We start from the raw sequence: 12,051 nt of genomic DNA, 5'->3' as shown, positions 1-12,051 counted from the left end.
GAAAAAACAAGTGCAGTTCACCGCCAGCATTCATTTAATTTTACATACACACACTCTTTGAGGCTGAAGCAAAGCTGGCTGATTTTTCAATGCGAAAGTAAAATATAAAAAGTGTTCTTAGAGTTATTTCTAAACAGAACATCAGAATAACCTGAATCATCAGAACTGTCTATTTCAAAAAACTGGATTCATCATATGAACTTTAAGCTGATAACTGTTCAAGAACAATGTTAACACCACAGGTAGAAGTGCTGCGTTTTCTAGGATTTGACATTTTCAGTGACAGAATGTTACTATAGTTTGTAACTGGAAACACCACTACTGAAAACAGAAGGAAGGCCAGGCGCAGTGGCTCATGTCTGTGATTGCAGGACTGTGGGAGACCAAGGCGAGCAGATCACTTGAGGTCAGCAGTTCAAGACCAGCCTGGCCAACATGGTGAAACCCCATCTCTACTAAAAATACAAAAAATTAGCTGAGCATAGTGGTGGGCATCTGAAATCCCAGCTACTCAGAAGGCTGAGGCAGGAGAATCTCTTGAACCCAGGAGGTGGAGGTTGCAGTGAGCTGAGATCATACCACTGCACTCCAGCCTGGGCAACAGAGCGAGACTCCATCTCAAAAATAAAATTATTTAAAAGAATGAGGAAAGGTCAGGTGCGGTGGCTCACGCCTGTAATCCCAGCACTTTGGGAGGCCAAGGCAGGTGGATCACAAGGTCAAGAGATCAAGACCATCCTGACCAACATGGTGAAATCCTGTCTCTACTAAAAATACAAAAATCAGCTGGGCGTGGTAGCACATGCCTGTAGCCCCACCTACTCGGGAGGCTGAGGCAGGAGAACTCCTTAAACCCAGGAGGCGGAGGCTGCAGTGAGCCGAGATGACACCACTGTACTCCAGCCTGGTGACAGAGCGAGACGCCGTCTCAAAAAAAAAAAAAAAAAAAATGAGGAAAAAGAATGTTATCAGTAGAATGATGTCTTTTGTTTCCAAAGTCTATATACTAAAGCAATGCAAAAATAATAATAAAAGCAACATATTTTGTGGCAAAGTTATCTTGGAGTAAATGCAGCACCACTAGTGAGTATTCTCGGTGCAAACAGGAAAACGGTTAAAAGCCGTTTTTATATATATCATATTAAAATCGACATAATGAATTAAGACTAATTATATCAAGTGGTTATTATAAAGCTATGGCCAATGTATCAGCTGGGCTTCCTTCTTCCTCAGATACACTTCTTTTTAATATACCTAAAAAGAAGACGGTAGCAATTGCCCACTTTATTCTGTTGACAGGCACAGAAGTTAAAAGTTACATAATTAAACCCTTTATGACCTGTTGTGTACACAATAATAAAAATGAAGTTAGGCCTATAGAGTATTCACACTGCTATTTGCCAGTAAACCATTCTATGCCTTATGTATTTGTGTTGTATTTTAAAGTGACTTTTAATAACCCAGCTAAAAATTTAGATTTCAGTCCCCAGAACAAATAGTATTTGCTTCCCAAAGTCCCACTAAAACGTCCAGAATTAAACTACCAAGGATTCCTGGCTTTGGTTCATTACAAACTACATAAAATTTTTTTCTTACCTTAACACCTTGAATGAGACCATTCATGAGGAATGTGTGTTGAGAAAATGTTTCATGTAGAACCTACAAAAGCAAACAAACATCAAGACAAATTCAAATTTAAGTTAAAGGAAAAATTTTCTGTCTCTCTTAATGGCATGCTACATAAATGAGCCCTGCAATGAAAAATTATAAAATATCAATAAAATCCAAAAAAATAAATAAACAAACTGTGGTACATCCAGACTATCACTAAAAAGAAATGAGCTACCAAGTCACTAAAAAACATGGAGGAATCTCAAATGCACATAGCTAAGTGAAACCAACCTGAAAGGCTACATATCGTATTGTATAATTCCAAGTATATGACATTCTGGAAGAGGTGAAACTATGGAAACAATAAAAAGATCAGTGGTGGTCAGGGATTGTGAAGGAAGGAGGGATGAATAGTCAGAGCACAGGGCATTTTTAGGGCAATGAAAATGCTTTGTATGATACTATGATGGTGGATATATGCATTATCAAAACTCAGAGTATAGAATACCAAGAGTGAACCCTAAACTATAGAATTTGGGTGATAACAGTATGTCAATGTAAGTTCATCAAATAAAACAAATGTATCCCTTTAGAAAGGAATGTCCATAGTAAAAAAAAAAAAAAAAAAAAAAAAAAAGGCTATGTGTATGTAGGGGAAGGGATACAGGGGAAATCTCTGTACCTTCCTCTCAATTTTGCTGTGAACCTTAAATGACTCTTTAAAAAAAGGAAATTAAAATCTACTCACAAATTATTTCCAACCTTTTCTCTAACAACATTATTTTTAAGGTTTAGAAAAAGTTTGTCATCTCAACTACTGACATTTGAACTCTACTTGGATGTACTGAAGAAAAAGAAAAGCAAATGAAGGACACCAAATATTTCAAGTGAAAATATCAAAGTTCTCAGAAAAATCTTCCAAAAATAATAAATTTAAGTCACAGAGATATAGAAATTTTCTTTAAAGAATAATATAAAGACTAGAACTGTTGAATAACTTGATTTGTCACACACATCACAAAAATATGGTAAAATGCAAAACAAAAAAAGTGTATTTAAAAAAAATGCTTATCGGATCATGTCAATTTTTTTTTTGGAGATGGAGTCTCACAGTCGCCCAGGCTGGAGTGCAGCGGTGCAATCTCAGCTCACTGCAACCTCTGCCTCTCAGGTTCAAGCGATTCTCCTGCCTCATCCTCCCGAGTAGCTGGGACTACAGGCGCCCACCACCACGCCCAGCTAATTTTTGTATTTTTAGTAGAGATGGAGTTTCACCATATTGGCCAGGCTGGTCTTGAACTCCTGACCTTGTGATCCACTCACCTCGGCCTCCCAAAGTGTTGGGATTACAGGCGTGAGCCACTACTCCCGGCCTGATCATGTTCATTATTAACCCATTATCTCTCAGTCCCACATTCTCCCTTCTATACTCTGTCAGATCAGAGCTAAGAGACTATGGACATTTCTCTGACTCCCCTTCCCCACAAGCTTCCTCTTAAGTTTTTTGCAGTGGGAAATAGAGGGTGGAGTGAGTGCTGGTCAACACTGCACCAACACCTCCAGGGTTCTCTCATGCTGTCAAAGGAGCAGCAGTGTTGGTCCTTCCCTAATCCCACCTCAAACCTTACCCTCTCAACCTCAGACCACTGCTATAATTCTACATGGAAAATGATGCAAACTTGCATTCCCTTTGTACAGGTGATGCAGTTTAGGAATAAGAGAACATCATTTTAATTTGGCAAAACCGTACCTATGGATGAATGACAGAATATATACTCACTGAGCTACACACTAAACTAAATAGATCTCACGTAATTTTGGACAGTATGGGCCCATTTCAAGCAATCAAGCTACCATGCAGGCAATTCCTCTAAAAATTTTCAATCCATGCTTTTAGAAACTCTTCTACCGTTTTCTACCCACCCTCCCCAGCAAAAGGAAACAGTGAAACCTTACTAGAGAAAAAAGTAAAACAAGTCAATAATTTAAAAAGGCTAACCTTCATAAAATAAAGAAGTTGTAAATAAAATAGCTATATTCTACTCAGGCTTTTGATAAAGTTTAAAAACCAAAATAAAGTATGTAAATAATTTAGCTACAAAGGCAACAAATGTTATCAGAATAAAGTAAGCCTAATAATAAAAGGTGTATTACATATCTCAGAGATCAAAGCTTTCATTGTTAACATCTCTATATTTAAAAAATCTCAAGCTTAGCCAGGCACAGTGGCATACACCTGTAATCCTAGCTACTGAGGAAGCTGAAGTGGGAGGATTGGCTTGAGCCCAGAAGATCAAGACTGCAGTGAGTTATGATTGCGCCACTGCACTCTATCCTGGACAACAGAGCAAGACCTTGTATCTATCGATCGATCAATTTATCTATCGATCTATCTATCTAAATAAATAAATAAATAACTCAAGGAAAATATCCCCTGTAAGTATTCTTGAGATGGACTACAGTAAACATAAAATAAAATGGCATTTGCTTGAAAAAAAAAAAAAAGGAAACATTTTAAAAGAAAAAAAAATGACATTTGCTTCTCACCTTTAAAACTAACTATAAAGTTTTAAGAAATGAACTGTCTTCTAGTATGACAAAGCTTAGAAATATCTACATGTAATAAACATACACAGAGCCGTGTTTCTCCACTTCCACAGATAAAACAGAAAAAAATATGAAATCAAATTTACAGCATTCCTGGAAAGCCAAGAATCATAAGGCGCTTCTGGATGATACAAAACAGATGAGAAAAGGCTGACAACGAAACCTGAAAGAGTTGAAGAAAAGTAGCACTTGAAGGTGAAAGAGAAGACCCTGAAGAAGTTCATTTTCCAGAACCCAGAAAGAAACCTCCCAAACCAGAGGAGTAGGAAAAAATAGCCATAAATGAAAGAGTACTAAAAGGTCACAAAGTAAGCTCCCTGCTGTCTTCCTCTCCAGGGATTGTTATTGTGATAACAATCACAAGCATAGTTCTCTGAAAACTGTGGGACTTCTAAGTGGGATACTTGTAGAACTGAATGGGATGAGATTCAAAAAGGACGGTGCCCCAGATCTCTTAAGCTGCCAAAAGTGCACAAAGCCCTATGACCACATAATTCCACAGAGTACTTCAGTACAGTAGAATATCCACACTTTCACAGAGCAAGAGTGCCTATAACCAGTCCCTGCATTAAATGTCAGGGAATAAGGCTTTCCACCTGGGCTGAAGAACTACACTCTAGTAACCACAGGTATCCAGACTACAGGTGGAAAACTGGCTACAACTTGACTGTAAACTTGAAATAGACTTTGCAAAATTATGACTGAGACAGTTAAAGATCTAACTTAACTGACTCCATCTTACTTCTGACCTCCAAGCTGTCCTTGTTCATTCCTGGGCATAGCATGAACTAACTTTGGGAGAAACTTAGTTTATAGTTTTTAAAATAAAGACAATAGCCCTTTCCCAAAGCAGACTTCCTTCTTGCCTGGGGACTAGACTGCCTTTGCAGGACCAACATTAGCCACAAGATTAGAAATTATGGGTATGAATTAGGCAGCTGGAGGCTACAGGATTCAGACCCTCCCTAAACTGCTCCTAGTATCACTGCTTGCGATATTCTGCAGACCCTACATTTAATGGATCAGCTGGCACCACCCAGATTGATAAACTGGCTCATCTGATCTTGTGGCCCCCACTCAGGAACTGACTCAACTCAAGAAGACAGCTTCGACCCCCTATGATTTCATCCATGACCAATTCTGTAGTGTGGTTCATCTTCCTCAAGATTGCCTTGGTCTAAGATCTGCCTTTGTGTCTCCATATATTTTATAATCAGCTCTTCAATAGCCACAAAATAACCTGTTAAGAATTTTGATTATGATTGCATTGACTACAGATTAATTGGGGAAGAACAGACATATTGTCTTTCTTTGTTGTTGTCTGATTCAAAGTCTCACTCTGTCACCCAGGCTTGGGTGCAGTGGCACGATCTCCGCTCACCACAACCTCACCTCCCGAGTTCAAGCGATTCTCCTGCCTCAGTCTCCTGAGTAGCTGGGATTACAGGAGTGTGCCACCACGCCTGGCTAATTTAGTAGAGATGGGGTTTTGCCGAGGTTGATCTTGAGGGAAACAGATGTCATTCGACAAATACCACAGTAAAAACTGTTGCAGACAAGCATTTATGGATACTAAAATTAGTAGGCCAACAGAAAACGAACAAGATATCTGGATAGTCTCAAAGTATTTCTCCACAACACACTCGAGACCAGGAGTTCGAGACCAGCCTCGCTGAAACCCCGTATCCACTAAAAAAAAAAATTAGCCGAGTGTGGTGGCACACGCCTGTAGTCCCAGCTACTCAGGAGGTTGGGGCAGGAGAATCACTTGAACCCGGGAGGCAGAGGTTGCAGTGAGCCGAGATCACGCCACTGCACCCCAGCCTGGGCGACAGAGAGACTCTCAACCAAAGAATTAATAAAAAAGAAAAACAAAAAAAGAAGACAACAATATGTCCATTCTTCCACAATCAATCTATAGTCGATGCAATCATAATCAAAATTCTTGGCAAATTATTTTGTGGATATTGAAGAGCTGATTATAAAATATACAGAGACATAAAAAAGCCTTAGACCAAGGCAATCTTTAGGAAAATGAACCACACTAAAGAATTTATACAAGATATTATGGCTGTGCACAGTGGCTCACACCTGCAATCCCAGCACTTTGGGAGACTGAGGCAGGCAGATCACCTGAGGTCAGGAGTTCGAGACCAGCCTGGCCAACATGGTGAAACCCGGTCTCTACTAAAAATATAAAAATTAGCCAGGCATGGTGGTGCACGCCTGCCTGTAATTCCAGCTACTCAGGAGGCTGAAGCAGGAGAATCACTTGAACCCAGAAGACGGAGGTAGCAGTGAGCCGAGATCGCACCACTGCACTCCAGCCTGGGTGATAAGAGTAAGACTCCATTGCCCAAAAAATAAAAATAAAAAAAAAATGCCTGCAGTGAGCAAAGACTGCACCACTGCACTCCAGCCTGGGCGACAGAGCAAGACTCCGTCTCAAAAAAAAAAAAAAAAAAAAAAATATATATATATATATATATAGCTCAACAGAATACTAAAAAAATTAGAAAAAAAAAATATATATATATATAGAGAGAGAGAGCTCAACAGAATACTAAAAAAATTAGAAACAAACCCATATGTGGATGACTGTCTCATTTATGACAAAGGTGACACAGTACAGTGGGGAAAGAAGAATTTTTTCAGTAAATTATGCTGGTTCAACTATATATTCTTTTGCAACCAACGTGAATACTAACCCCCTACCAAACACGATGATCTTTTTAGATGATAGGACTACATGAGAACAGTAAACCAATAAAGGCTTATGGTAGAAAAAGTTTTCTTAAACAGGATTTTTTAAAAGCACTAACCATAAGGAAAAATAAATTGAACTACATAAAAACTTAAATTCAATTAAAATTAGTGTCATCCCAAAGGCATTAAGAGAGCAGAAAGGCAATCCCAGGCTGGGCATTCTGGCTCACATCTGTAATCCCAGCACTTTGGGAAGTCAAGGCGGGCAGATCACTTGAGGTCAGGAGTTCAAGATCAGCATACCCAACATGGTAAAACCCCATTTCTACTAAAAATACATAAATTAGCCGGGCATGGTGGCACACGCCTGTATTCCAAGCTATTTGGGAGGCTGAGGCAGGAGAATTGCTTGAACCCGGGAGGTGGAGGTTGCAGTGAACCGATACTACACCACTGCACTCCAGCCTAGGCAACAGAACAAGATTCCATCTCAAAAAAAAAAAAAAAAGGAAGAAAGGCAATCCAAGAATAAGGAAAAGATATCAACAATAAGTATATATGTGTGTATAGAGACAAATGTACACATGAAAAAAAATTGTACCCAGAATATATAAAGAACTCCTACAAATAAGAAAAAGGCATACAACCCAATTTTTAAAAAACTGATGTCGCTTGAACTGACACTTAACAAAAAGATAGTCACATGGCCAATAGATATATGTTATATATAAAGGGAGTTAACTTCATTGGTCATTAGAAATATGCAAATTAAGACCATAATGTACCCACCAGAATGAAATTCAAATTGCCGGTGAAGATATGGAGTCTGCCTGGCTGAAGAGTAAACTGTTCACCCACTCTGGAAAACTTTTAGCACTACATAGTGACGTTGAACACAACCATGCAATTTTACTCCCAGATATATACTCCAAGAAACACGTATACATGTTCACCAAAAGATATATACAAGAAATATTGCAACAGCAATATATGTAATCGGCAAAAACTGGAAACGCAAATGTCCAACACCCAAATGGATTTGTGTCAATAGACTCCAGGACCATCTCTAAGTTCAGCAGTTTGCTAAGAGGATTCCAGGACTCTGAAACTGTTACACTTACAGTTTATTACAGCAAAAGGACACAAAGTAAAATCAGCAAAGGGAAAAGGGACATCAGGTAAAGTCTGGAGGAAACCAGGTGCATGCTTCTAAGAGTCCTCTCCCGGTGGAGTAACACATAAAGCATTTAATTCCTCCAGCAATAAACTGCAACAATGGCCAGGCACAGTGGTTCAAGCCTATAATCCCAGCACTTTGGGAGTCCGAAGCAGGTGAATCACTTGAGGCCAGGAGTTTGAGACCAGTCTGGCCAACATGACAAAACCCCATCTCTACTAAAAACACAAAAACTAGCCAGGACTCGGGAGGCTGACGCAGGGGAATCACCTGAACCCAGGAGGCAGAGCTGCTGTGAGCCGAGATAGCGCAACTGCACTCTAGCCTGGGCAACAGAGCCAGGCTCTGTCTTGGGGGAAAAAAAAAGAAAAGAAAAAGAAAAAGAGAAACTGTAACAACATTATGTGAAGTGTTGTCTACCATGGAAGCTCACAAAAGCCTAGGAGTTCAGGGTTTTTCTTGGCGGGTGATCTTGAAGGCACACAATGAATGACCAGTTACCAAAGCTCTAGTTCATGAGAAGGAAAGGAGGTGTGCATCATAAATAATGCTGTTTGCACAAACTGGAACAGTGAAGTTCAAAGATTCAATCTTATTGAATGCAGAATATTCTAAGACCTCAATTGGGGCCTGTCAAGGACTAGTCACAGAAAATGGTCCTCTTGGGAACATGAAAGATTTGAGCAACTCGGGCCTGCTCAGTTAATCTTTTCCTGCCCAAGATAACAGAAAATTGTATGTGGTTATATAACAACACACTCTACAACAATGAAATGTTGCTACATACAACATGGATTAATCTCATAAACGTACTCAGCCAAAAAAGCCAGACAACAAAGAGTATACATTGTATGATTCCACTCATATAATATTAAACACACAAACACAAAGGCCAAACTGTCATATTAGAAATGTGTCAAGGACAGAAATTACTTAGGATTGTTTCTGAGAGTGTGGTACAATGCTGGATATGTAAGTGTACTTACTGTATAAAAAAATTCATCAAGCTGTGTATTTATAATTTGTACATCTTCCTGTACACATTATACTTCAAATTAAAAGCTTACACAAAAAGGTATCTGGTTCCTATTTTAGCCATGAGGAAACTTTAGGAAAATATATCATTCTATAGAATATTTTCCTCAGTTCAAACTCCTAACACAGCTCAAAATCCTATAATTTTATATTGTGAGGGTAGAAGAACATCTTTCCTATTTTCTGGTTTTTAGGACAATCAGGGAAATACAGAAATTGAAAAGTGCATAAAGTACTGAGATATCAGCTAATCCAGTGGTTTTTCTAACTATATTACTCAGAAATATTATAGGAACCCTCTAATGGTTTGATTTGAATTTCTTTCTCTCTCTCTCTCTTTCTTATTTTTTTTATTTTAATTTTAATTTTTTTGAGAAGGAGTCTCACTCTGTTGCCCAGGCTGGAGTACACTGGTGTGATCCCGGCTCACCACAATCTCTGCCTCCCGAGTTCAAGCGAGTCTCCTGCCTCAGCCTCCCGAGCAGCTGGGACTACAGGTGCATGCCACCATGCCTGGCTACTTTTTGTATCTTTAGTAGAGACGGGGATTCACCAAGTTGGCCAGGCTAATCTTGAACTCCTTGACCTCGTGATCCGCCCATCTCAGCCTCCCAAAGCGCTGACATTACAGGCGTGAGCCATTGCACCCGGCCTTGAATTTTTTTTTTAATGTATTACAAACCCAACCTCTACAAGAAAAAAAAGATTGTCAGACTTCTCACATTTGACGTGACAGTATAAAAAGATTAACAAATTATCTTTCAATACAGCTGTATGAACCTATTTCCGTGCTCTGGAATTCAACCAAAGGCATAAAACAAACTGGGAGCATTTATTTATTAAGTTCCTGAACTTCAGGCAGTAACGGTGGTTTTAGTTTTGAGCTGCTACCAGACTCCTGCCCCTCCCCCAACCCCAGCTGTGTGGGGTATGTTAGTTTAAACATGACATGCTGCTGCCTGAGAGGACTCATTGGATTTGGAGTGTTGTCAAGTTAACAGGGCAAACACGGAAGACTGGTGGACTAGGCCCGGGATAGATACAACAGGTAGTTGTAGGAGGTGAGACAGCCACAAGAGGCTTGAAAAGCTCTCCCCAAATCGGTTGACTCTAGACTATATACATGCATATAAGAGACTGGAACACACTCAAGCCACCCATTTTTAAAACATGAAATGAGTTTTAGAGATGGATGGTGGTGACAGATACCCAACATTATGAAATGTATCTAATACTACTGAGCTGTATCCTTCAAAAGAGTGAAAATGGTAAGTTTGTTATGTGTATTTTACCATAATTTTTTTAAATGGAAAAAAAAAAGAGTGATCTGGTTTGTCTATATTCATACTAAAAATGTGTCCTGAACAAACACATGTATTTGTTCAAGGAATATATTTATTAAGCACCAACCATATCCCAGGCAGCACTACGCAAACAGTGAAGAAAATTAGAATCTCATGAAACTCAAAATGGGACTAATTATCCTCATTAACTAATAACAAATAACCTACTATAGGTTTCCTACTATGAAGGAAAAACTGCAATAAAAGAAGTATTAAGGAAGCAGGCAATGTTTAAGTCCTCTGTTCCACCCAAATTATAATTTTAATTAATCAAACTGTATTTTTTTTTTTTTTTTGAGATGGAGTTTTGCTCTTTTTGTCCAGGTGGAGTGCAATGGCACCATCTCAGCTCACCACAACCTCCACCTTCCGGGTTCAAGCAATTCTCCTGCCTCAGACGCCTGAGTAGCTGGGATTACAGGCATGCGCCACCATGCCTGGCTAATTTTGTATTTTTAGTAGGGACGGGGTTTCTCGATGTTGGTCAGGCTGGTCTTGAACTCCCAACCTCAGGTGATCCACCAGCCTTGGCCTTCCAAAGTGCTGGGATTACAGGTGTGAGCCACTGCATCAGGCCTCAAACTGTATTTGAAATGTGCCAGAAGAATTAAAAACTTTAAAAGGTTCATAGCAAAGTCTTACGTAAGGCTAACGGGCTAACAGCCACCCTCTAAAGTTCTCTGCTGTCTAAACCTTATTTAAGAACAATGATTATCTGTACCCAGAGGGATTCTTCAGTAAGGCAAAATGATTAGGAAGAGTTGAGCTCCAATGTTTTATTTTTTTAATTTTGTTTTTTTAGAGATGGGGTCTTGCTATGTTGCCCAGGCTAGACTTGAACTCCTGAGCTCAAGCAACCCTCCTACCTCAGCCTGCTAAATAGCTGGCCTAAAGGCATATGCTACTGTCCCCAGCCCATCAATAATTTTTAAAGAATAATTAAAACAACTGAAACTTAACTCCAATTTAAAATACTTTATTAAAATTAAGCATTAAATAGTTGTAAGCCACCTAAGATCTGCCCCATCATCTTTTCTTTGGCATCTCCCTTCCTTCTAACCACATCATAGATCAAACATACAAGTTCTTGCTAAGATATTCAATACCACCTCTGAAGAAAATGGCTATCGATAAGCTACGAAAAACAGAAATTTAGACATTCCTACAATTATTACTCATTGTTACAAAGTACTCACCAATCTGCTATTTACTATGTTCTTAAGTCAAAGACCATTAACATCCCCATAAAGAAGTTACAGACTTCAACAATGCTTTGCAATTTCCTGTAGGACAGGACCCTATGAGTCGGTGGCCTGTTATGAACCCAGTCACACAGAGCAGCAGGTGAGTGAGCATTACCACCTGAACTCTGCCTCCTGTCAGATTAGCAGTGGCATTAGATTCTCATAGGGGTGGGAACCCTACTCTGAACTATGCATGTGAGGGACCTAAGTTGCGCTCATTATGAGAATCTAATGCCTGATGATCTGAGGTGGAACAGATTCACCCTGAAACCCTCCCCCAACCAACCCAGTTCTGTGGAAAAATTGTCTTCCACGAAACCAGTCCCTG

At 39.4% G+C, this 12,051-nt stretch overlaps 1 protein-coding gene across 3 annotated transcripts in view; it reads right to left on the bottom strand.

Annotated features, from left to right (window-relative positions):
- MFSD14B (major facilitator superfamily domain containing 14B) overlaps positions 1–12,051 on the bottom strand; it is a 76,999-nt gene that overhangs the window by 28,169 nt on the left and 36,779 nt on the right. For all 3 annotated transcript variants that reach the window (XM_025359825.1, XM_025359826.1, XM_025359827.1), the window contains exon 3: positions 1,597–1,659. In XM_025359825.1, coding sequence (XP_025215610.1) covers positions 1,597–1,659 — 63 coding nt within the window. The remainder of the gene's footprint in view (positions 1–1,596; positions 1,660–12,051) is intronic.

This window comes from Theropithecus gelada, chromosome 15 (assembly GCF_003255815.1).
Source record: "Theropithecus gelada isolate Dixy chromosome 15, Tgel_1.0, whole genome shotgun sequence".
Classification (NCBI taxonomy): Eukaryota; Metazoa; Chordata; class Mammalia; order Primates; family Cercopithecidae; genus Theropithecus; species Theropithecus gelada.
Note: the sequence above shows the minus strand (reverse complement) of the source record. Positions and strands in the feature narration are given on the sequence as shown.